This window comes from Ictidomys tridecemlineatus, chromosome 1 (assembly GCF_052094955.1).
Source record: "Ictidomys tridecemlineatus isolate mIctTri1 chromosome 1, mIctTri1.hap1, whole genome shotgun sequence".
Taxonomy (NCBI): domain Eukaryota; kingdom Metazoa; phylum Chordata; class Mammalia; order Rodentia; family Sciuridae; genus Ictidomys; species Ictidomys tridecemlineatus.
The window spans coordinates 116,519,930-116,546,156 of record NC_135477.1 but is presented as its reverse complement, the minus strand read 5'-3'; the positions used below and the strand labels follow the sequence as shown (position 1 = coordinate 116,546,156).

Sequence of the window (26,227 nt, the reverse complement as noted above, 5' to 3'; positions counted from 1 at the left end):
TGTTATTTCAACATTTTATTGAACTTTTCATATTACACAATTTGCTACCAAAAACATTTAAAATGCCAATCAGACAAAAACAAATTAAAAAGAAAAGACACAGACAAAACACCTCTTTCTAGATGAGGTAATAATGCATAAGGTTCATTGTCAAATTACAAGTTTTTATTACACTGCTACACAACTTATTAGTATATCAGTGATACTCAAAGGCTCCAAAAAAAAAGACATTACACATTTCATTTAATTTATAATGGGTGAAAGGAGAGAGAGCGAGATTATGTACAACTACTTGAAAGAGAAAGCAGAAATGCCAACATTAAACATTTTTCCAATTCTAGTGCAAGGGATTTTATTTGCTTAGATAAGTTTTGAAAATAAATTCAAACTTGGATAACTTTTCGATACCCGGAAGTCTTTTCTGTTCCATAAGATGGATAAGAACACTGAGGAAAAACATCCTCCACAATCTCGGTTGACAAATCAATTTATCAAATCAGCATCTTCTTTATTTTCTGAACAGATATATAATTGGATAGAAATATTTAAATATTTATGCTCAATTAATAAAGTGAATACTTTGTACAGTTACAACTAAGCCAGAGCTGAAACCAGTTATTAACAGTCAGGCACATCTGCACAAGTGAGCAGGATCTCTTACCCTTCCAGTTTTGTTTCTAAAAGCACTGACTAAAGTATCTAATAGTCCATTCATAACCCTTTGCAAATTAGCTTGCTTTTACTATTTTATATCAGTGCTAAAGTATGGAAGCTTGACTAAAACTTCATTAATTTAGGATTTTTTTAAGGGCCTATAAAATTGAGAAGGTTAAGAAGGTCTATATATACAACTTAGCAAATAAATTCATAAATTCACAAAACGGATTAATCTTTACCAGTTTTTAATTTTACCACTTTCAGTCTATTTTACTCAAATTAAGAAACCCTGCAATGTAAGGGAAGCATATCATATCACAAGCTCCATGGTCAAAATCTGGCTTATAATAAGAGGACCAGTGGGCTTGCAGAACTACCTAATAGAATCCTATCCATGATGCTACTGGTAATATTGAATTTAATAACATAATTTGAACTATTAAGAAATGTATGCTATGGAGATTAGATTTTTGCACCCATATTTAAAATAGCAAATTTTAAAAGGGGCAGAGTTTATCTGACAGTTCTTTTATAAATTCACTGAAAAACACTTGACCAGTTAAATGCTTATTTCCACCCCGCCCCCCACACTCCCCATAGTATTGGGGATTGAACCCAGGAATGCTCTACCACTAAACTACATCCCTAGTCCCTTCTACTTTTCATTTTAAGACAAGGTCTCATTGTTTCCCAGGCTGTCCTCAAATCTGTAAGCCTCCTGAGTAACTGGGATTATAGATGTGTACATACCACTATGCCTGTCAGACTGTTTGGTTTTTAAAGATTATATTTCAACTAATTTGGAAAAGACAGTAAAAAATAATTAATATTTTATTTAACACTACTCCATTTTAGTTTTCATGTTAATTTGCATTCTTTCTTCAAACAGAAAAAAGAAATGTGTGCAGTTTGGTCATCAGCCATGACTCAATAATGAAATAAATATATAACTGCATAATCATGCAAACAAAATCAATAAATATAACTGCATAATCATGCTAACATTCAATAAATCTTGAAATACCTGATTTTTAGCTAGGTGAAGGATTCTACAGACTTTCACTAGTAGTAATACTTGATTCCCATTATATTCTGTCCTAGAAAATTTCTGAAAATTGAAATTTTCTGATTTATCTTCTTTGAAACCACTTCATTTTAATAAAATGAGAGGTTCAGGAAGCTGAATATATTATAAATATATAAAACATTATTTAGCATTTCAAAAACAATAAAAAAAATTTAAACCCCACGGGTTGGATAAAGTAAGCCACAAACTAAAAGATTAACCATAAAATAGAAAATGTGACCAATGGGGTTTACTTTCCCTCTCAGTGGAATTTAAAAATGGAAAACTTGATGTTATTCAGTAAACATATACACACTAGTAAAGAGTCGCTACTTATACACTGTTTCACATACCTGGGTATCCTTTTTGTGTGTTCCAAAATTATTCATAACCATCTCTGTGACATTTTAAAAATAACATGAATCTGTTTGTATGCAATCTAGGTTGGACAACATCCAAAGTCACTGCACTTTAGAGTGCTTCATGGTTCATAGAAAAAAGGTGACCATTCTTGCTTAGAAATGAAACTTTAAAATGCTTAATAGTAGATTAGTCAAATGCATATTATTTGATACTACAGAGTGTAATTCACCAAATTAAATTTAGAAAGACTTTTAAAAATTAAACTGATTAACAATTTTTTTCTGTTACGTATTTGTTGAAATGTAAAATAAAACACAAGGACAAATTTCCTTTAAGGTTTGTATATTTTTCTTCAGTATTCATCCAAACAAGTTTAAATAAAAAGGGATAAGCATATCTTACATTTTTCTTTAAATGTATTGTTTGGAGAATGAAACTTTTTTAAAACTGAAAGATAAAAATTGATGTAATTAATTAATGATGACTATATAGTAGGCAAGAGGCACAAATTCCCAGGTAAATTTTAATTTTGCTTAAGATAAGTCATTCAGAAATGAAAGTTATGAGGTTCCTTTTGAGTACACAATTTGTAAATATGGAAGGAATAATAGTTGTCATGATTATTTCTTAAAAGTTGCCCTAAAAATAGCCTGACAATTCACAAAACTAGCCAAGCAAACGAAACTTTATAAACATATGATGAATTTTAAGTTGCTGGCACTGAAACACTGGGTTTGGATGCGGACAAGTGTGCTATGTTTGATTAAAATCTTCTGGGTACCTTGGCTTTGATGTTTTACTGATATTAAAGCAGAAAGTGTATTTTATGCAATAAGCTGATGTATGAGTAGAAAATTTTGTAGGGTTGAAGGAAATTCCAAGTTCTATATGTGTACAGAAATGGCCTTATATATTATATACAGCCACTAAAATAGTTACATAGGGAAAATATGATTTAAAACCCTTTAACTCCTGCTTACAGATTGCCAAATCTAATCTTTAGTCTTATTCAATGATGACATAATTTATTTGTTTAAAGGTACAACCTTCTGATATTATACACTGTATTAGGACAATATATCAATATCAATCTAGAAGGAAAAATAAACCTGTAACAAATATTAAGGTCAGATAGGATAGATCCGACTCAATAAAATTTCACTTTACATATTTGAAGATAAATTTTTGCTTTTGCCCAGTATCATTTTTGCTTCAGCATGAGTGTTAAACCAGCTAAAATTTCACTCTTACAAGTGTCATTTTTATTAAGTTTTCAAGTTTCAATAGTTTTGATCCAAAATATATACCTATGCCTTAAAACAAAACAAAACAAACAAATAAAAAACACAAAAGTGTCAATATAATCAGCATGGGCTTTTTCTACCAGCTTCATTTTCCAGTCCATTTTCCCCCCAGTATTTCACTTTTATCCCTCATAATTTCATAGCAAATTATCCAGATTGGGTCTTTTATACTAACCAGTGATAGAACCTAAATCTCAAATGCTATTTTGAAGAAGTGTTGAGTAAATAATTTTGGTAATCTGTAAGACAGCTGCATGCAGTGTGTACTGTATTATAACAGCACCAAACCCTTTATAAAAGCCAAGCATTCCTTCCTCCTGCTTTATGGTATTGATACAGTCTCTCATTCCCTCATACTGTGTATTTATTGGAAGTACTTCGTAGCCAAGGTCTGTATTGTCAATTATCGTGCGTGTTCCTTGAATGTGAAGGCGGTGTAAAACTGTTTCCAATGGGTAAAGTATAATGTCAGAGCAAAGACTGGCAGCAAAATTAGCAATAAGTTCTGGAAAATAAGCATCCAACATACTCTGCACAGGGCTAGTGCTCTCAGCTAAGTGGTTATTGTAAGTCTTTCTCTTTAGAATTAGCAGGACAAACTTCTGAATGATCGAGCTGATGATGTAATGAAGAATTCCATGCAGCACCGTAGGGAAGACCAGGGAAAGAAGTGGAAGGAGTCGTTTACTATGAGGCACTCCCAAACCTATCACTCTTCCAATTCCTTCTTTTACACATTCCAAAATCCCAGTATTATCTCGAATTATCTCACTCTGAAATAAAAATGATGAAATAAGTTAAAACTTAACATTTGTTTATTTTCCTACAAAAAAGGGATGCTTCCTAGGTTCCTTTTAAATTAATATACTGACTAAAAAAGGAAGGAATCAATGGTCTGCAGACTTTAAATGTTATCTGGGCATTAGATTCTATTTTCAAATGAAATCTCAGAGCAATGAAGTTGGGAACTATTCACTGGGGAAGGGAGATTGGGGGAGATAGATGTACACATCTGGTTGCTTCAATCTCAAGAGGCTCCTCAGCACTCACTCAGAAGCAACAACTACTACTTATCTGCTTATGGAGGCAATATAGGGCTCAGGAGTCCTTAAACATGGGATTAAATCCTACCTTCATTACTTACTGGTTATAAGCATTGTCCAGATACTTAACTACTCCTAGGTGTTAGTTTACCAAAGTACAAATCAGTACTACCTACCTTTTATGCACAGAGTTGTCATAAATGAAAGACCTGGTACCAAGTAAGCACTCAATAAATATTAGTCTTAACTAAAATTTGGGAAATAAGATAAGCTTGTGATATAAATTATAGAGTTATAAAGAAGCAGAAAAGAAACAGCTAAAAGAATAACTTGTTTGCAGCAATGACTATAGAACTGTACAAGATGAAGTTAAAAGGCAGACAAGGGCTATATAATGCTTTATAGACTACTAAATAGATTTGAGCTTCTAGGTAGATGGGAGATAACTGCTTAGTTTTAAGCAGAAGATAAATATAATTTAGGTTTTAAAATAATACTGTCAAAGGAAGACCAGTTTAAAAGTTATTATAACCATCCAGAAAAGAAATAAGGGTGGATTGGATTAGGAGGTAACAATGGAAGTAGGGCAGTTCAATTGGGGTTTTAAAATTATATGCAACAGGGGCTGGGATTGTGGCTCAGCGGCAGAGCACTGGCCTTGCATGTATGAGATATTGGGTTTGATCCTCATCACCATATGAAAATAAATAAAATAAAGGTATTGTGTCCATCTACAACTAAACAAAAAGGTTTTTTTTTTTTTTTTTTTAACTACAGGCAACAGGAAATATTGGTTGTATTTGGTATATGAAAGATAAGAGTCAAAGATTACCAAGGCTCTTGGCCAGAGGTACTGGAGGAATAGCATTATCTTTTACTGAACTGAACTGAGAAATGCTGCTGGTAGAAACTTGGAGGAGGAAAACAAGAATTCAGAAATGTTATGCATCAAACTGGAAAAAGGTTTACCAGAAAAAGGTCCAAGTTGAACATACAGATGTGGGAGTCCTTGGTAAATAGATGATATTTAAATCCATGAGAATAAAATTAGCTCACCTAATCTACTAGTCTATTGTTTTCCCATTCCTAACCTTGGCTCCCTTCACACTCGAGTATATATTTTTTAAAATATATTTTTAGATGTTGATGAAACTTTATTTTATTTATATGCAGTGCTGAAAATCAACCCAGTGTCTAGCACTTGCTAGGCAAGTGCTCTACCATTGAGCCACAACCGCAGGCCTTATCAGCAAAAGAGATCCTAATAAAGACTTGTTGGATCACATCACTGTTCTGCTCAAACCTACCATTTCTCTTTAAGTAATGCCAAATTATTACAATGAACTACAATGTCCTGTATGATCATATCCCTCTAAGCACTCAAGACATAATTCCTGCTCTCCCTGCTTGTTTAGATAGCAGCAATCATACTGGCCTCCTTTCTATTCCTCAAATGCATTCAAGTCCACTTGAATGTCTTTGCACTTGCTTTTCCTCTGTTCAGAATGTTTTGCAAAACATCTATGTTTTTCTCAGCCTTAGACATTTACTCAGATTTAATCTTCTCAGTGACACATTCACTGACCTTAGAAACTATTAAAAGTCAACCTACCCAGTACACATTCTATCTGCTAACCTTGCTTTTTTGCTTTAACACTTAGCCCCATCCACTATACTTTATATGCATATTATTTATGTCTGTCTTCCCAACAAGCATATAAGTGCTATAAGAGCAGATTATTTATGTCTTGTTTTATTTGCTATTGTCTCCTAGAGTCTACTATAGTATCTGATAGGGGCTGGCACTCAATAAATATTGGATGAAATTTTTTTTTAATATTTATTTTTTAGTTTTCGGCGGACACAACATCTTTATTTGTATGTAGTGCTGAGGATCGAACCTGGGCTGCACGCATGCCAGGCGAGCACGCTACTGCTGAGCCACAACCCCAGTCCCTTGGATGAATTTTTTTAAAAAAGTTTAGCACTTAAGACGAAAAGGTAGTCAATAAAAATCTTAATTTAACACTATGCTGAGAAGTCTGAAATTGATCTTGGTGAGTTGAGTCAATATAGATCCTTAATTAGCAGAAGGATATAAGTATTGCAATTTTAAAACACTAATCTTGCGTATGAACATAAAAGGACTTTTAAAATGCAGAGAACTAGAATAAGAATTCTTAATGAAGATATGGATAACAACTGCTTTCAGTAGGTTCTCTTCAGGAGACTTATGCATTTTTCAAGGAAAACAATGTTCCCAAAGGCAAAGAACCATTAAGTTTTAAGTTGGAAGAAAGAATGTACTGTAATAAGTTAGATATGTAGTAAATGAGAGATGACAATGATGGTATATTGTGGGAAGAAAAGGGCAAATCTTAGCTACTTGTTGATATCTTAAAGTAGAAAGGCATGATGACTGATTACTTATGCAGGATGAAAGAAACATAAACAAAAATGTTTCCCTAAAACTCAAGTTTTGAGTTAGGGTGAAATTACAAAGTCCCATTGATAGAAAGGGAGAAGAGTTGAATGATAAGATTGTATTTATGAGTTGATTTTGAGATGCAGGTTAAAGTTAAAATGATTCACATGAATGAACAAGCTCTCTTAGGATAATCAGTGTAGGGTAAAAAAACAAAAAAGCATCAAAGACAACTTGAAATAAGACTACAGAAACAATAGAAGATACTAAAAAAATGATTCTAGAAAAGCAAATAAAAGGAGTCAAAAGGGGAGCAACAAGTGGACATGGAGAAGAAAACACAAGGGGTAAAGGAGGATATGGGGTTAAAAACACAAGAAAAACTATCATATTGTGAGCTGGCCATTTAATTTTTAAAATTCAGTTATTAAAATATGATTCCCACTTTAATGGATGAGAAGATTATTAAGATTTAAAAAGGTCAAAAAATTTTCTAAAATCACAGACCTAATTTAAGTAGAATAGTGTAATTCTAACATGAGTCTGTTCCAAGTTAAAACTTGTTTTCCCAAAATATATTTTATTGCTTAGTTGTTTTACTGAAATAATTAACTTCCGGCTATTGTGAGGATATCTTTATAAACTCTACAGATTTTCTCATTTATCTGAAAGGTATTTATTCAATACAATGCCAAATGCAAGAGGAAATGGAAATATGCTTGGGTTACAAGGTATTAATTTCAGTTAGGTGAAGTTAGTTTTAACAAAAGCAAACATCAAACATTAACTACTGTGTCAGAAAAGAAACCAAGAGGAAAAGAATAATTAGAAGAGGAAAGGCTTATCCAGTAGGAGTTTTATAGAGAGGAGGCATTCATACATACTGAGGGAAAAAATATACTAGAGGGCTAAATGTTGGAAATAGAAGACAAGTGTTGAAAGAGTTGTATTTTATGTAAAAGTGATGTTAAGACTAACTTCATCTTACTTAGTAGGGAAGGCATAGTGAGAAAGTGTATGACATTTAATTCAATGAACTCTAAGCGCCACCATGTGGTTGGAAATAGTAGAACAAGCAAGGAGAACAAAATGTTAGAAAATTACTTAAGCTTTGTAGTACCTATCACACCAACAGTATTAAATGTTTCTTAAAAACCATATTTAAAAAGAAATGCTATTAGTAAACTACTTATGGAGACCACCTTATCACTGTTAAGGTTATTGTTCATTATTCTTATGCTCAGATAACATGCTGCCTTTTGATAAACTGTAACTATCTTGAGTTGTACATAGGGCTTAAAATTTACAGAATTTTTGTATTCAGAGCAAATTATAGGTTGAGTTTTTAAATGTATGAATAATGATCATAGCTAGCTGCCTATGGAAGGAAGAAAAATAATTAAAACTAGAAGCAGACCTAAGTTTGTAATGGAAATACACTTAGCAGGATTATGTGATACATGTGTGGTATCTGTGAATAAATAATTTTTAAAGGATACCATCTTAATTGTTTTTGCTAAACAATCATACACAATATATTTAGTATTCCCAAAATATTTAATAAAAATGACAATGAGAATAGCTCACCTGTACAGTTTCAATTAAACTTGCTGAATAAAAAGGCATTGCCACCATATAAGTTAGGCTGTAGAAATTAAAACAAATTAATCAGCGTACTGAAACAAGACATTTATATTAAAATTTTAAGTAACTACTTTAACATACCAGCTAATTTATATTTAAAGTTTTCAACTATTAATTCTTTTAGCCTAAAAATATTAATTTCAGAAACCTGTTACAGGATGCTTTATTCAACAGAAATGAAAAAAAGGTATCAATAACAACAAGGACAGCCTGCAAAGAAAACATTTTATTTTAAACCAATAAAATATAGGTTCATTTATGATTTAGTTTTTGGATCTTATAAATCTGATATTTAAAATTTAGGATGAGGGTTCCATTCCATGGCTTGCCTTTTCAGTGACAGTAAACAGTATACTTTTTTGTTATTATCCTATTATCATTATCTATCCCCAGATTTCCCATTCAGCAGAGCTAAGCTAGCCTTTGATAGTGAGTGAAGTCCCCTTTTAGTATTAAAAAGCAATATTGTACAGCTTTGCAAAGTTGTTACCTTTCACCAGTATTTAATCTTAAATATTATTACAACTTTGCAAGCCTGCAAAATATAGTTATCTAAAATCATATCAAAGTGGGACTTACCTAACCCTTATGGGCCAGGTCCTGGTAAGTAGTGGTTTTCAAGGTGAATGGAACAGCACTAAGTAATAATGTGCTGGAATGTCCCATAGAGGGAGCCAGCAAGCTGGGGAATTTCCAATTCACAATCTTCAAAAAAAATTAAAAAGTGAAGAGTAAAATTCTAATCTACAAAAATGATTACTGCTGTAAAATTACCAAGTGCCTTTAGGACTACATTTCAATGTCACTAAAAATTTTGAGTTTGCTCATCATCATCACTATACAGATCAATTTTTATCTTCTGCTTAACAATAAAATACAGGTTGAATACCCCTTGTCAGAAGTGCTTAAGATCAGAAATGTTTCAGATTTTGAATATTTTTCAGATTTTTGTGTATTTGCATATACATAAGAAATATCTCAAAGATGGGACCCACGTCTAAACACAAAATTAATTTATGTTTTATATACACCTTATAACCATATATGATTTTTTTTTTTTTTTTTTAGTGTGCCTGCATTTTGACTGTGAGCTGTCACATGAGATCAGGTGTAGAATAATTCATGACATTTGGGGTGTCATACTGGTGCTCAAAAATTTCAGATAATGAAGCATTTCAGACTTCAGATATTTTAATTAGGGATGCTCAACCTGTAATATTTTTCTTACAAATTTGGGTTAAACAAATTAAAGATCTTTGCTAACTTCCTAGGAACAAGAGAAAAATTAGGCTGTGATTCTAGCCTGGCAAATTAGTAAATACTATTTTATTAAAGATCACATGTACGTCAAGATTTTATTCCTAAACTCTATATTACTTGTTCTTTGATGATCTACTCCCATAAAGATTTCAATTCTCCAATTTCCTTTGCTACATTTATTAAAAATATCTTTCAGCTCTAACACTATAAACATTAATGGAAATTTTCAAGAAAAATTCCATTTTCAATACTTACGATTTCAGTAGAAGGTGTTCACCTATTTGTTTGGGATTCCATTTATGTGAAATCTCCCTAAAAAGTAAAAATAAATTTAAATAAAACAAAAGCCATGTTTTTACAATATTTGATTTAGCCTAATTTTCAAAAGGCAATTAATTTCTATTTTTTTTTAATCTGTAAAAGAAATATATCCTAATAAGATTTTTCCTTCTGAAAAAGACTTAAAATAATTGTGGTGGTTCAAAAAGAGAAAACATGCAAAGCGTTTTTGATGTGCTGACAGAGGAGAAAAGGTATAACTGGCTACCAAAATGAACATATTGAGAAACTAAAGAAAAAATAAAAATGATAGGTTTTATAAAAGACGGTATATAACAAATGGGAAGGGAAACAAGGAACAGAAAAAGGAAGGAAATAAATTTTAAAAAGAAATAAAAGTAACTAATACAGGATGACACATGACATTCTGCACAGCACCTAATTTCTATTATTACAATGACATTAGTTTTGTGACTATTACTAGGTTCCACTATCTTTTTGCACACCTACTATGTTAGGTGCTACACAAAGTGCTCTGCATGAATCCTTTCTAATCCTCACTATTATCTCCATTGACTATATGAGGAAACAGAATCAGAGAGGGTTTATAACTTAGCAACTGGTTAGTATGGAACTAGCTTCTAAACCCTAGTCTCTATGACATGATAAGTCTGTACTGTCTGTATCAACTTCCTTTCATCTCACTTCACATAGGAGAAATCCAGTGAGGTAAGCAGACACATATGGTTCTATCTATTTTACTGATTAGAAAAATTAAAGACACGATCACAAGAGATTGGTCATATGTCAGATCTGGAACCGATACCTAGGACTATGGTGCTTCCTGCTATTCTGGATACCTTTGGAAACCAAAGGGGAGTAGGGAGAAAGAAAAGAAAGCTAAATTAGAATAGAACAGAAGGGGAAAATGGGTGAAAGTTCTATTAAAAGAAAGGTAAAAAAGGAGAGAAATCACAGAGAATAAGTGAGAAGGTAAATAAGATAACAGAAAAATAGAAAATTCAGATAGAGAAGATACAAAAGGGAAGAACAGAAAAATAGGTGAGGGGGAGAATAAATGATAGAAAGAAGTATATAGATGAGACTTGCTGCTACAAGGAACTGGTATCATTCTACCATGACCATCAAGAATCTAGAAAAATGCCTTCTATTTGAAGTGGATAAATAGAAAAAATTTATGGAGGGAAAGGAATAAACATATTAAAAAGACAAAGAGGGCTGGGGATGTGGCTCAAGCAGTAGCACGCTCGCCTGGCATGCGTGTGGCCTGGGGTTCGATCCTCAGTACCACATACAAACAAAGATGTTGTGTCTACTGAGAACTAAAAAATAAATATTAAAAAATTCTCTCTCTCTCTCTCTCCCACTCTCTCTTAAAAAAAAAAAAGACAAAGAAAGTTAAAAAGGTAAGTGCTAACCTAAATTAAAAAGGTAAGCACTTACTAAAAAGGTAAGTGCTCTAAAAACAAACAGTACAATTACAGCATGAGTAGTACCACACTTTTCCACAATTTTCTGAGATTAGAATGTCTGCAGAGACTTAGACAACAAGATAACCAACACTAATTTCTAAAACCTCAGAGAAACCTCTGGGTCAAACACTGATCAAATAATAATACTGCGATACTTATTTGCCCTGAAAAACATAGGAAACATAGCTAAAAGAATATTCAATGATTTAGTTACAAAATATAAAACCTGGATTAGGCCTCCCAAATTACTGACAATTACTTTATTACTACAAAACAAAATATGCTCCTTGCTCTATAAACCATCTTGATGTTGTTATTACTGTTATGGACTCAAAGTATTACCACAGGTTATTTATTATAATGTTGATTTTAGGTATGAAACTCATAAACACCGTGTACAGATAGATCTGTGACTTTGTCTCTGTAAAGACTGGACTATTTCTTTTAAATACAATGTAATTATTACTGTTCTTAAGATTATTAAAGTAAATGAGAGGAACAGGATATTTAGGACCCAATATTAAAAGGAAAAAAAAAAAACTGAGACTCTTCCTTATATGTTTCCTATTAGTTTATAAAATGGATAAAACTTATTGATCTAGAAATTTAAATTAGCATATTTAAGTGTTTTAGGCAAAAGAGTAAACAAAAACTTTACGACCACATTACAGAGAAAAACAGATCTCTAGTACATACAAAGTCACTAAGCTTGTAGTTCCTCAGTAGCATTACTTTTTAAAGACAATCATCTAGGATCATCAATGATCTCTTTATCTACTACCAGACCCTTCTCAATCCTCAGGGAACCTTCCCCTAGTTGGAATGAGAAGTTAGACTATGTGTTGTTCTATCCTAAAGGATCATTCATTTTATTTACATTAAGCCTTTTTAATTTCATTATTACATCAAATTAAAATTTATTAGACTAGTTACTTTATCTCTCTCTTTTAAATGGGCATCAAATTAAAATTTATTAGACTAGTTACTTTATCTCTCTCTCTATATATATGTATTGAGTACACATAGGAATGTATATGTGTGTGTGTGTGTGTGTGTGTGTGTGTGTGTGTACTCAATACATAAAAGAGAATTCTAAAATAACTAGAATCTAGAATCTTAGTAGACTTTAATTTTTATATGGCTAAATACCTGTTCTCTTCAAAAGAAAAAGTGTTTCTTCAACCCAATCCAAGCCCCTTGTCTTCCAATTATCTCTTTTCATCTCTTCACTTTCTAAATTTGTTACTTCCTTGTCCTACCTAACTTCACACTCACCTTTAAAAACCACTCCAAATTAATTTCTACCCTAATATTTTACAAAAGCAGTTCTTGTCAAGGTTCAATAACCTTCGAGGCACTAAATCTAATGATTGTTTTCAAGTCTGTACCTTAATCTGACAAGTGATGAGGTAAACATGTTCCTCTGTTATCCTTAAAGCACTCTTTGCCTGTCATCATTTGGTTTCTATCCCTTTTTCTCTTTAAAGGATATCTTTCTTAACACAGCCACCTATTACTGGAGTTCCTAAAGGGTTATGCCTTCTGTTTTTCTCACTCCATTTGTTGTACTAGGCACCCTCCCCAAGATTATAGCTTCAAAGGCTACCAAATTTATTTACCTTCAGTTACAACTTCACTACTGTATGCCAGCCTTATTAACACTGCCTACTGAAAATTCTACCTGGACCTAAAAATGAACTGAACTTGAGCAAAATTGTATTTATATTTTTCTTTCAGATTTATACTCTTAGTGTTCCTACGTGAGAACCATTAATCAGAAAGGAATCAACTGAATTTAAGGAAGATTTCATATTTAAAAAGTGAATTCGGAGGAATTATTGGGAGTAAGCTGCAAGATGTTTATGTTTGCAACCACAAATGTGAGATGAATCAAAGTTAATTTGGAGTTTGACTTGTGATTTGTGAGAAACTGACCTATACATGTAAACCTGGTTACAGTATCTTACCACCTTATGTTAATTATAAGAGAAAAACATATGTAAATAAAATGAATGATCCTTTAGAACAGAACAACATATAGTCTAACTACTCATTCCAACTAGGGGAGGTTCCAAGAGGATTGAGAGGGGTCTGGTAGTAGATAAAGAGATCACTGATGATCCTAGGTCAATTGTCTTAAAAAAAAAGTAATGCTACCGAGGAACTATAAACTTGGTGACTTTGTATGTACTAGAGATCTGTTTTCTCTGTGATGTGACCATAAACAGTATTTAAAGAAAAAGAGACCCTAAAAACTAGTGAATTCCTACTGTCACATCTGTTCTAATAACCATATATATTTAAGAAACCTTAGTCTAGGAGACTCATAGCTCATCCTTATCATGTGGTAACTTCTGTTAATTGCTCTAAGTTATTTGCTTTGCTGACTGTTTTTGTCACAACCCTGCTTTTCCCCAGGAAAGATCAAGCCTGTAAGGAGGAAGAGGAGAAATAAAAAATGTTTACACACTTCAGAAAATAGTTTCTCTCATGACATCCAGTTGGTTATACAAACCAAAATTCTAGAAGATATCCTTAATATTGCCTTTTCTTTCATCAACCATTCTTCAACCATCAACAAGGTCCATCAATTTTACCTGAGTATCTTTCAAAACTGTCCACTTAATGTCCATCTCAAAAAATACCAACCTGGTCCTAGATAATATAATTCGTCACCCTGATTACTGTTATAGCATACTAAAATGTCTCTTTTTATTCACTTTGGTCCTTCTACAATCTTATAGTCTACAGCTCTGATGATTCTTTGAAAACATAAATCTGAAGTCACTGACCTTACTCTTTAGTAGTTTTATTTATTTATGTATTTATTTATTTATTTAAAAAACATTTATTTTTTAGTTGTAGTTGGACACAATACCTTTACTTATTTATTTTTATGTGGTGCTGAGGATCAAACCTAGGGCCTCTCACGTGCTAGGCAAGCACTCTACTACTGAGCCAAAACCCCAGCCCAACTCTTCAGTATTCTTAAAGTCACTTACAAAGCCATGCATGTTCTGCTCCCACCTACTTCTGCAGTGTTCTCTCACACCACTCTCTACCTTGCCCTTTGGCCTCCAGTCACATGAATCTTCTCTCAATTACCAGAATTCTCCATGCTTCTCACTGCCACAGCATTTTTAGACAAACTGGTCTGTCTATCCTACACACATTCAGAGTTCTTCACAAGTGTAAAGCTGTTTCTAACCTATTCTCACAGACCCACACCCTCTTTCTTCCAGAGAACAAATTTCAATTTATAATAATGTATTTGATTAGTGTGACTATTTTACTTAATACATGTTCTTGTACTGGATACTGAGTTCAGTAAAAGGTACCTTTGGTTTCTTTTCCTCATTGTCAATCTGATTTCTAGAACAGAACTTGGCACACAGTAGGCACTAAGAATTATTAGGTAAATAAATAAATGAATTAATAGTGGAATTTTCAACAAAAGTTCTAGGTAGAACAATACATGAAAGGTAACTTTTCATGTCTTCTTTATTAAGATTCAAAATGATGAAAATACATTCTCATACAACTGACAGGTCTATATATTTACTGACTAGGAAAAATGAGAAAATTTTATAAAATTCTATGCTTCCCCATTTCCATTTCTCTTTTTCCTTCCCTTTAACCTGAAGTCAGTGTGACTTTTCACCTCAGCTTTAGAGAAGCAGCATTACTTGCCTAAGGTCTTAGAAGTAAAATGTGAGGCTGCCAGTACCTAAACCAATAGCTCTCTGACTGCAAGGGCTGATTTTCCTACTTTAGTAAGTTGAACTTCCTGTGTTTCATTAAATTTTTATAGAATTTTGTGTCTATGAGAGAACCTCAAGAATATTTGCCTACAAGAACTTACTTCTGAACTCATCTTGTGATATAAAAAGCAATTAAGGTGAACATGGTTAGTCAAGAGCAGACACTCAGTCTTTTAAGTATGAGACAAGAAAATCTTTCTAACCTTTTTAATCTTTGTTTTGTCCCTAACCTTTTAGCAAAGCTGTATTAAAGAACTTCAAGATTATGATGTTCATTGAAAGTACTCACACTGGGAAAAAGCCTGATATCAGTTTCTATCATTTCCTTTCCTACAAAGATTAAATCCAAAGTCTGTGATATACTAGTGGCTATGCATTAAATTGCCTTACATGCTTGACAATCCAAAAAATTTAACCTAAGGGCTAACTTTGGATTAATGAGCCTTTTGAAACCTTTAATGCCAAGGACGGACTGATGTAGCATTAGAGGTGTTCTGTATGAGTATGCACCTAACAAATTTATGATTTCAAACATCATCTGTTGACATTCCTTTCATATATTCTTCATAAGATTTCCTGGTTACCCATTACTGAGAGTGTTCAACTGTACATGACTACTCTCATGCCTTTTTTTAACCATGACTCCAATGCTTATCTTTCTTTCACCAATAATCTCGGAACTGGTTTCATAAAGAGACCCTGCACATGTCCCTAATTTCTTTAATCTTCTATTATCTCTCATCACATACAACCACACACATGAGCATAATACACATATACACACACATAAATTGCTTGAGATTCTGTCTTTGGTCTACTTAATGTCATTTAGTCTACAATTTAGGTGACTTACACCCTAATTCACCTCAGGTAAACCACACCCATTCTAATGTTCAAATGCTATTTTTATGCCACACACTTGAAGTTATGTCATCACTTCAAATTTTCTGTACAATTTGCATCCACAGGCAATCACCTATTAGATATGTTCCCCAGATGTTTTGAAAGAATCTCAAACTTTGTTTATTCAAAATTAAATTTCATATCTACTTTTCCACTCCAGTTTATTCTTCTTAATGAATTTCCCATCTTAGTTAACACTGCCAATATAGACATCTCAATCACTGCTGATGATTTACTCTCTCATACCTCCATTCTCAATCTAACATTAATTATCATCAATTAAACTTCAGAAATGTCCATTTAATTTATTGCTTTCTGTTTTGTTCCACAGTTCAGAACCACCTCAGTCTGGCACAAGTCTCTCTGTATTAGTCATTTTTTATTCTATCACTTGAAAACAGCTTTTATTATAACACATATATTAAAAAATAAATTCTTAAGATTCCCAATCACATAGAGAATAAAATATTACAAGGATATTACAGTTTCCTTTCTTAATATTCCTCTGCAAACACACCCAATACTCCAAGCACAGGTCATTTTTCTACTGCCCAGCTATCTAACCTCTATAGCTCTGGGCATGTGGTCACCTTTTCTTGGAATTACCTCCTTTTCTACCAAGTCAATTCTTATTCAAAATTCAAGATCTAAATAAGATTCCAGTTATTTTTTTGAAATCCTTGCCAGTAATTCCAAGTAAAATATCCCTTAGTCTCTGAAAGGGGTTTAATTATAGCATGAATCACACAATGTACTCCAATCCAACTAAACTTGCTATTTCGAGAATGGGAATTGCTTTCATATTCATATTGTCCCTTAGTTGGCAGTTAGTTGCTGATACACAGCAGAAAGAGCTGGAAGAGATGGGCATGGTGGTGCACACCTGTAAACCAGTGGCTATGGAGGTTGAGGCAGGAGGATATCGAGTTCAAAGCCAGCCTCAGCAATGGCGAGGTACTAAGTAACTCAGTGAGACCCTGTCTCTAAGTAAAATACAAAACAGGGCTGGAGGTGTGGTTTAGTGGGCATATGCTTCTGAATTCAATCCCTAGTACCCACTCCCACCCCCCAAAAAAGAAAGAGCTGGGAGATATATCTTAAGAGATATTAAAACAAGAACTTATTTTTATGACAAACTAATGAAAAAAGATACGATTAATAATACAATTTTATTGTCTGATTCTCAGTTACTTCACATAAGTTTTCAGCTCAAAGTACTTTCAGAAGTTTTATACTTAATTAAAATTTAATATGAAACAAATATTGAGAAAATGCCAGAAAAAAGGTACCTTGGCAAAGGTGTAAATTCACTAATTATGCCTTCTGCTCCAAGTGTGACTCCCTGTACAATAAACGTACTTCCCATTCCTTTCCACAGGGCTCTTGGTCCCTAAAATGAACAAAATTTATTGTTATTTCTGTTAATGCTTAAATACGAAACACAAAAGGTCTTTAACAAACTTGATACTAAACTTTTACTGATATTTTCTAGATAGGTATTATTCTACTAGAAATATTAGAGAACTATAACTAATTTAATTTCCATCATTCAAACATAATTTCAAACATTATTTTAATGTTTACATGGTCTATGTTTAGGCCAAGATGAACACTCCAATTAATTAAATACTCAATTATGATCAATTAATTGATTACATATCTCTAATATCCATATATTCAAGTCCCTACTAGTCCTACCAATTGGATGACTCATAGGTAACTCAAAATATATAAAACTACAAACTGGATTGTATCCATTCATACCACACTTTCTGTGCTGTATTTCTCCTCTCCCTTCGATGGTAGCTTCATCATCCTAGTGTTCAATAATTATCCAGATAACACTCTTCTCACTATTTTATCTAATAAGTCAAGTTCTGTAAATTCTACTCTTACAAATTCATGCATGCTCTTTTCTCCACCCTTAAACCATTACTTAAATGAATGACTATAACAATTTTCACTGTTTCTAGTCTTGCCCCTTTTTACAATGCCATCAGTTATATTCCTTTCTTCATATTTATATAAATGTTGTTATAGACACAGCAAAATTAAAAAGATAGCAGGAGAAAATTTTGTTTCTTTTTCATCCTAGTACCTGAGCAGCAGTTTATTACTTATCTACCAGATATTATTTATACATATTCAACTATATCTCTGTGTATGTACAAATACAGAAATGTTTTCATTTTGTTCATTTAAAAAATTTTATTTATTCTAATTTGTGATATATGATAGCAGAATGCAATTCAATTCATATTACACATATAGAACACAATTTTTCATGTCCCTGGTTGTACACAAAGTAGAATCATACCATTCATGTCTTCATATATGTACTTAGGGTAATGATGCCCATCTCATTCCACCATCTGTCCTACTCGCATGCACCCTCACCTCCCTTTGCCCTATCTAAAGCTTGTTCATTTTTAAAGGTAGAACTACCTTGAACCCCAAAAAATAACCCAGAGATCATTCTGTATCAGTACAAAGCTACTTTCTTATTTTTAAAGGCTAGATGGTGACTCACCAGATAAACATAATTATTTTACTGGTAACCTATTAATGGCTATTGAATAATTTCCAACCTTACCATATGCAAAGGCAAAATGACATCCTTACACATACATTTCTATACATATCCATATACACTTATGTAAATAAAGTTTCTAGAAATTAAATTATTAAGACAAAGAACATGAACACTTTAAATTTTGATGGATACTGCCAAAAACCCAAGTTTGCTCAAAATACTTTGGTTACTAATAAAAAATCTTCAATGATATTCCTACAGATTTTAAGATCAAGTAAATCATCTTGGGCCTTTTATGATCTGGATCCTATCTACTTCCATATGCACTTTTTCATCTTACTCTGATCTCTGTTCCAAACTCATGTTGTATTGCATTAAATTCATTCCCAAATATTATAACCTCTCCTTGGCACATCTACTTATAAAATCTTTTCTCTATCCTCTGCATTCAGAAATAGACTTATTGACAATAAGTTCACAACTCTGAGACCCTTTCTCCAAAGTTTTTCTAAGCCATCTCCCCTGTATTTAATCCCACTTCTGATAAGGCACCTCTCTTTTATGTTCTGATATCATTTTATATCTCCAATACATCTATTTGTATCTAATAGATGTATTAGAGGCACTGTTGGTTGGTTGTACTGAGGATTGAACCAGAGATGTTCTATCTCAGTCCTTTTTTTTTTTTTTTAATTTAACCTTTATTTATTTGTTTTTATGTGGTGCTGAGGATGGAACCCAGGGCCTCACCCATGCTAGGCAAGCACTTTATCACTGCGCTATCACCCCAGCCTTTATTTTTAGGCAAAATCTTAGTAAGTTGCTGAGGCTGGCCTCAAACTTGTGATCCTCCTGCCTGAGTCTCCCAAGTAGCTAGGATTACAGGTACATGCCACCATGTTTGGCTTTAATATTGCATCTTACTGTGTCACAATCTTCTGTTTGTGTTTTTGTCTTCATGACTAAATTATAATTCTCTTGATGGCAGAGACCTTAACTTATCTGCTGCTAAGCAGTATTTCTGCTGAATTAACTGAAATTTTGAAGACTCGAAAAGACAACATTACTAAGCTATATCAGTTTTACTCTAATAAGAGTTACTTTCATTAACATATTAAAAATTATTCTTACATTAATGATTACCAAATACAAATAACTCTTATATACAGTTTTAATAGTATCCATACACTAATTCTCACCTGAGTTTTGTTGAAGCTGTACATAATGTTGATGATTGTAAATGGTGTGAGATGATAATGCCGAGCATGGTAATTAACCTGTAAAAAAGATACTACTATTTTTTCTGTTATCATGTTGTGAAGAAATAACAAGGCCATGAAAAATACAGAGTTGCAGCATAAACATAAGTTAAATTCTAAGTTACCATAAATTACACAAAAGCAAAATGACTTTTGAACAAACTTTAACCTACAATAAGAACAATATCTATGGTTATATAAATATAATATAAAGATAAATGCATAATATACATAGTAAGGTGGACTATATAATGGGGTTCTTGTTTGGCACTTGTTTCCTTACTCACTAGAACTATATACAAGCATTTTTCAAACTACAGAATTGAATTTGATGGATAAACTATGAAATCAGATAAAGGGGTCAAAACAACATATACTGGGATCACAATGTAATACTATCATAATGTAAAATACATATGTCAGAAACATACTGTCCTAGGGTTCATACTGTCAGTGCTACTTAAATAGTTATTTCTTTATACACACTTTTCAGCGCTAAGCATAAACATTAATTTTGTAATGATTTATATTGTTTTGAATTATACTAGCAAACAAATATGGGGATAACTATTGTAGTAAGTTATATGGTACCAGCATCTGCCATGGTGTAGCCACTGGTCCTTGAGGGCTCCATTACCCTATCAGAGGATCAACTAGTTCAAAAATTTAATGATTTGCCTTTTCCACTGCATTAATATTTTATTTTCATTAATGGTGCAAAACCTTTGGTGGATAAAACTGCAAGCTCTTGAGCATGAATCAAGGAAGAAGCATCAAATTATATTTTTGTACTTGTTGGATTCTTCACCCCATATACTCAAAAGTAAGCAAAAAGCAATCTAGACTTAAGAATAATCTAGATGAAACATTAAAAAAATAAGATTAATCTTATGAAATCTTCACTCTTGAGTATACATCTTTCCAATTAATACACTATATTATAAAACAAGTAAGATAGTTGTCATGAGGGAAAGCACTTATCTGATAGAACTGCAAGCTGACTTAGCCACTTTTTTTCATGGAAAAGTATTCTTACTTGAAAACCTCACTGACAGACTATAGTTATTCATACTTGGCACAAATATGTTCTTAAGAATGAATAAAATAAGCTCATTGATTTAAAAAGTCCAAATGACAGTATTTGTTGTCAATAAATTTAGGTTTTCAAGTGCAAATCAGATTTTTAGGAAACCTGTATCTATAAACAAAACCATATAGTAAGTGAAGATTTTCTGATAAGTAGTACTTTTAAAGATGACTTTTTCTTTTGTATAATCAAAGGTTCTAATATTTACAAGGCATATAAAAACTGATTCAATATTTTTCAAATAAACAATGTTTGATGATATGAAATCATGCATAGTAAAAATAACCAATCAAGATGCAGTATATATAGTGGATTTTTTTTTAATGTAGCAAAGTATATAAAGTTTATGTGGTTTCAGATTTCACAATGCAAAAACCTTTAAGAAACTACCACTTGATGAGTTTTGATTTAATTTCAAAGAACGTCCAGGATTATCTGTACAGGATATAAAATACCACTCTGTTTTTAATGATATGTGTGCACAATATTGGACCTTCTTATTACTTTTAAAACAGACCATTGCAACTGATTGACTGTGGAACAAGATGAAAATCACCTAACTCCTATTATGCCTGACATTAAAGACATTTTCAGAAACATAATTACTTTTTATAAATACAGCATTTATGATACTATTTATTAAATTTATTTTTTGATGAATTAAGAACAGTAAAATTTTCCCAGATTTAATTTCTGAAATGGTAAATACTGACAAATACAACCCACATAAACCAAAGTTCTTTAGGATTCTTAATAATTTTTTAAGATCTAAAAAAAGAGGCTTTGAGAAAAATATTTTGAGAACTGCTATTTTACAAATTTTGTAACATTTTACACAGAATAATAATTACATGATTTCATGTCATTTATCTGAATTCTGCACTTTGTATCAGGATTAGAAATGTCTCAGTAGTAGATCATGGAAATCACATTTACCTGACATTGGCGGCGTAGAACAATGCAAGGATGGGCCAGTACATTTTCTGTAAAGAGACTACATAAAAGTAATTTATGCATATGTGTATACATATTTTTAGACATGTATACACATATGTGAAATTATTCTTGCCTTCAGGATCATACATTATTCATGTTCTTGATTCTTAAAATTAAAGCATTTTAGAAATATTTAGATATATTTGCAAATGATTCTATCAATAACAAAATTCAATATAATGAATGAAAACCAGATCTGCAAAGTGCTAAATAAGGGATACAGTACATAATATTAATATCTTTAGTATGAAGATGAAAATAGATCTCTGTATGTTTGACATGGAAAATGCCATACTGTTTAATTTCAATTTCTTTCAGAAAATATCTTATGAACAGTTCTTTCGGCAGAGCCATCTGTTCTTCATGAATCTCATTCTAAGATTTTGATTTTAACGTACTCGGCATTTAATTTATAATATTTTAATGACCATTTTAATTGGTATTTTATGTATCAAATATTTCTTCTGAAAATATTCCCTGCAAAATAATTAAGTGGGCTTAAGCTTTGACATATACATACATGCACACAAACATAATTTCATGTGGAATTAACACTATTTATATGTACTAAACTTTAAGTAGAAAGAATAAGGCTGGAAAAGAATGAAAAACACAGATTTTACTTATACTGACATTAATAGCCTTAGGTTCAATTATTCAATAAGGTATTTTTTCTTGGTTAAAATGTTTTTAATAATGAAAGTCATTCTGGCAAGAAATGTAAGCCTAATGCAAATCCAGTATTTATGAAACTGGTATTCACTAAAAATCACAATGATTGAGACTGATAATTTTCTTAAATAAAATGATTAGAAATAAAATGTAAAGCTGATCCCCAAATGGTGATTGTAGATAAAACCTAGGTTCTATGACACTAAATACCTTGGTAGCATTCAAATGTTTAGAGAAAAAGTTCAATGCACAAATATTTTTTTTTGATAGGGTGGGAGTTAAGTTTATATTTGATTCTATTATTTTTATATATCCATGAAAATTGTTAAAATATTCATTAGAAAATTATTTTGTAGTTAGAAACTGAACGAATAGCTTCTATACTTACTGGGAAAAAACCAAGTTATAGATTTTAAATAAAATTTTTTTCTGCAAAATATTACTGAAGATTTAATCTGCTGCTCTAAAGAGAAACTATAAAGGAGAAATACTAATCACTTAATATTATAAACTAAAAACTTATAAAATATTACCTTGCAAGTCCAATACCAAATCCAGCGAATCTATTCAACTGTTCTAAAATAAAAAGAATAAGATTACTCATAACCAATATTGAGATTTACTATAAAAACAAATATATTTTCCTGTATTAACATGTTATTCATTTATTCAAACTCAAACTCTGATAGGAGTCAGGGAGGTAAATTGAGTAAGTGAAGAACTGCTAGAGCTTGTGGCAAGTTGCAAGGCGTGACCTCTTAAAGGTACAATTATTTTTTAGCTCCACATGATGTTGCCACATGCAACTGAGAGTCTAGAGTTTCTGAGTTGTGATTTTTTTTCAAAAAGACAGTTTCAATTTTAGAAAAAATCTTCCAAATCGTAAGTATTTACCCTGGCAACTATTTGAAAAAGTTTAAAACATTGTTTGGGACAAGTCAAACTGTATGCAGATAGAACCTATGGACTACCAGTTTTAACTTCTGACTTCAATCAATTAAAATATCATTCTATGGATGGTCCTCATACACAAACTACTTGACTTCTCAAGATGTAAAAACTAGTTATTCGCTGTTACTACTGATCTAGAGTACTTTGTTAGACCATTTCTTTTCAAGCAAAGCATCTCAAAATTATCAATTTGAAAGAGTACTTTGGTCACCAAAATGGATAAATACAGCTATCTTCTCCTGTAACCTAAAATTTTAGTTTGAGAGTAGCTGTTTAATTCATTCTCTGTGATAGGTTAGTAACTGTACATATGTGCTATTTCTAATGGCATTTCTGTAATGTTACTCCAGAAGTTCACAGCTGGAAACATTACTATGTATATGTCAAAAAAGAAAAGTTTTTCTTTTACCTAAAGAACACAAAATTTATAAAGGTAAACTATCACAAACCCAGAGGACCTGACATTTAATATCAGCTATAATACAATATTTAAAAACAGTAATTATCCCCTCCCAGACTCTGCTCTTTCAAATGAAGCAACGCTGACCCTATTCCCTTAAGTGAAAAGGACAAACAACCCCATTCTTGGGGAAAATGCATCACCTTGAAAGTTAGTCAAATACACTTCTTTTGCCATGTTAAGGATGTTTTCCTCATTTCAGCTTCTACCCTTTTAAGGTACATAACGCATCCTCTATATTTCCTTTAAGAGAAAATGCCACTCACATTTTCTGGAAGGGGTTAGGAAGGTATAAACCTGCTGTTAACTGTGTAAGTTTTTCAGGTGGCTATCCTTCTCATAAAAATTACACTTACCTTCCAGTAACAGCTGCAAAATAAACCCCTGCTTTTGATAACAAGCTTCTCCTCATTTTAGCCATCAAGACATAACTTAGGAAAAGATAAAACAAACTTTACTACCCAAAAAGATAACTGTAACAATTATATATAGATTTTGAATCACTTAATTCATAACTTACAAAAGCTTTGCAGTATTTTTGTGGAACCAGCAGGACACATTGGATAGAAAATTAGGTAGGAGTCAAAAAGTAAATTTTATATCACTGATCTTTCATCACATCTTCAGTAGCTTATTAAACAATCATTCAAGTTTTTTTCCAGTTAAAACAAATAAAATAGTCAAGGAAATTAGTATAAGGCTAATGTGCAGAATATTTTTAATATGTGAGAATATAATTAATCTATTACCCTAATAATTCCAGGTGAATGGAATGAAATATATTTACCATTTTATGAATAAAATGGGTGTTGAAAATATCTGGATCATGCAGTGTTGCAGTCAAAAATACCTCTCACTTTACTTCCTGCAAAGTATAAATGTCTTTTGACTCCAAAGTTTTATCATGTAATTGTATCAATGTTTCTAACTCTTAAGTGGAGTTTTTACACCAAGAAAGCAGGAAAAAGGAAAATTACAGGTAGGAAAATTTCTAGATTAGAGATCTGAAAAACAAATAGATCTCCCATGATGAAAAGGGTAAAGGAAGAAAATGGATACTGCATTAACTACTATGTGTTCCATATCCTGCTAGACCTTATGCAAGTCATCTCAAAACTTTAAAACACCTTATCAGGTATTCTACAAGTCTTAGAGATGAGAAAAACTAAGTCTTCCAGTTATTAAAAAAGAAGTCCAGTTTATGAGTGGCAGAGCTAGCCTTAACCCTAATTTGACAATTGTGAAAAGCTTCTGTTTCTGGAACACAAAGCTACAATTAAAGCCATTAATTAAATCAAGAAAAAAATATAATAAAAGCTGCCAAAGTGAATTAAGTAACAACAAATAACCAAATTCCTTTCTTCCTTGATTCAGATAATTGGCACAACCCCTAAAATCTCCTACTATGCACCCTATAGCTAAGGCAGATGTCTTTTTTGGAGGTGATCCCGGAGAAAACGAATGCGTTAAGAGGGAGGAGGCTCACTTCATGAACAGAGGACGAAAAGAGGGCAGAGGGTGTGGGGCGCGATAGGCCAAGAAGGCGCCGGGGCGGGAGCCTCTGCACAGTTTCCGGGGTCTGCGGGCTTCTTGCACAGCTCAGCCAACCCATCCACCCGCCCGGGCCTCCGGCGCGACGCCCCTCACCAGTGCTTTGCCCCTGCACGCTGGTACTGCAGCCGCCGGGAAAGGGTTCCTCCGCGGGGCCCTCGTGCGGGGTGGAGGCGGAGGGCACGCCGTAGGGCGGGCTTTTCTCTCCCCAGTGCAGGTTGCGGCTGCCGGGGATGTCTGGGGGAGTAGTCACCCAGTGGCCTAGGTCCGACCCGGAGGTGAAGGACCTGGCAGGGAAAGCGCCACCAAATCCCTGCTCGTCCCGGCCACCACCCCGGTAGCCCAGGCCATCGAATCCGTCCGGGCGCCGCGGATGCATCGCAGCAGGGGCTGAGCGAGCCCACCCGGAGCCCACCACCACCACCGGGGCAAAGGCGACTTAGGGCCGCGCAATTCCCCTTCCCCGGCAGCCGCTGCGTCTGGGGGAATTCTGACAACCGGAAGTCACGACGGGAACACG

The 26,227-nt window shown here is 32.9% G+C and overlaps 1 protein-coding gene across 1 annotated transcript; it reads right to left on the bottom strand.

Annotated features, from left to right (window-relative positions):
* On the bottom strand, positions 1-26,227 carry Slc25a46 (solute carrier family 25 member 46). The gene is made up of 8 exons (XM_005327223.5): positions 25,804-26,227; positions 23,279-23,321; positions 22,014-22,071; positions 19,931-20,008; positions 17,488-17,588; positions 10,018-10,074; positions 8,446-8,503; positions 1-4,163 (listed from the first exon to the last, which is right to left on the bottom strand). The coding sequence occupies exons 1-8, from the start codon at positions 26,084-26,086 to the stop codon at positions 3,585-3,587; spliced, it is 1,257 nt and encodes a 418-aa protein (XP_005327280.2). The 5' UTR covers positions 26,087-26,227; the 3' UTR covers positions 1-3,584.

Excerpts from the sequence above, each read along its gene's own strand:
- Slc25a46 (XM_005327223.5), bottom strand. The coding sequence starts at position 26,086 with ATGCATCCGCGGCGCCCGGACGGATTCGATGGCCTGGGCTACCGGGGT. Across the intron at positions 20,009-22,013 it reads TTCTACGCCGCCAATGTCAG|GTTAATTACCATGCTCGGCA; the intron begins GTAAATGTGATT and ends TCTTTTTTACAG. Across the intron at positions 4,164-8,445 it reads GTTTAATTGAAACTGTACAG|AGTGAGATAATTCGAGATAA; the intron begins GTGAGCTATTCT and ends TTTTTATTTCAG.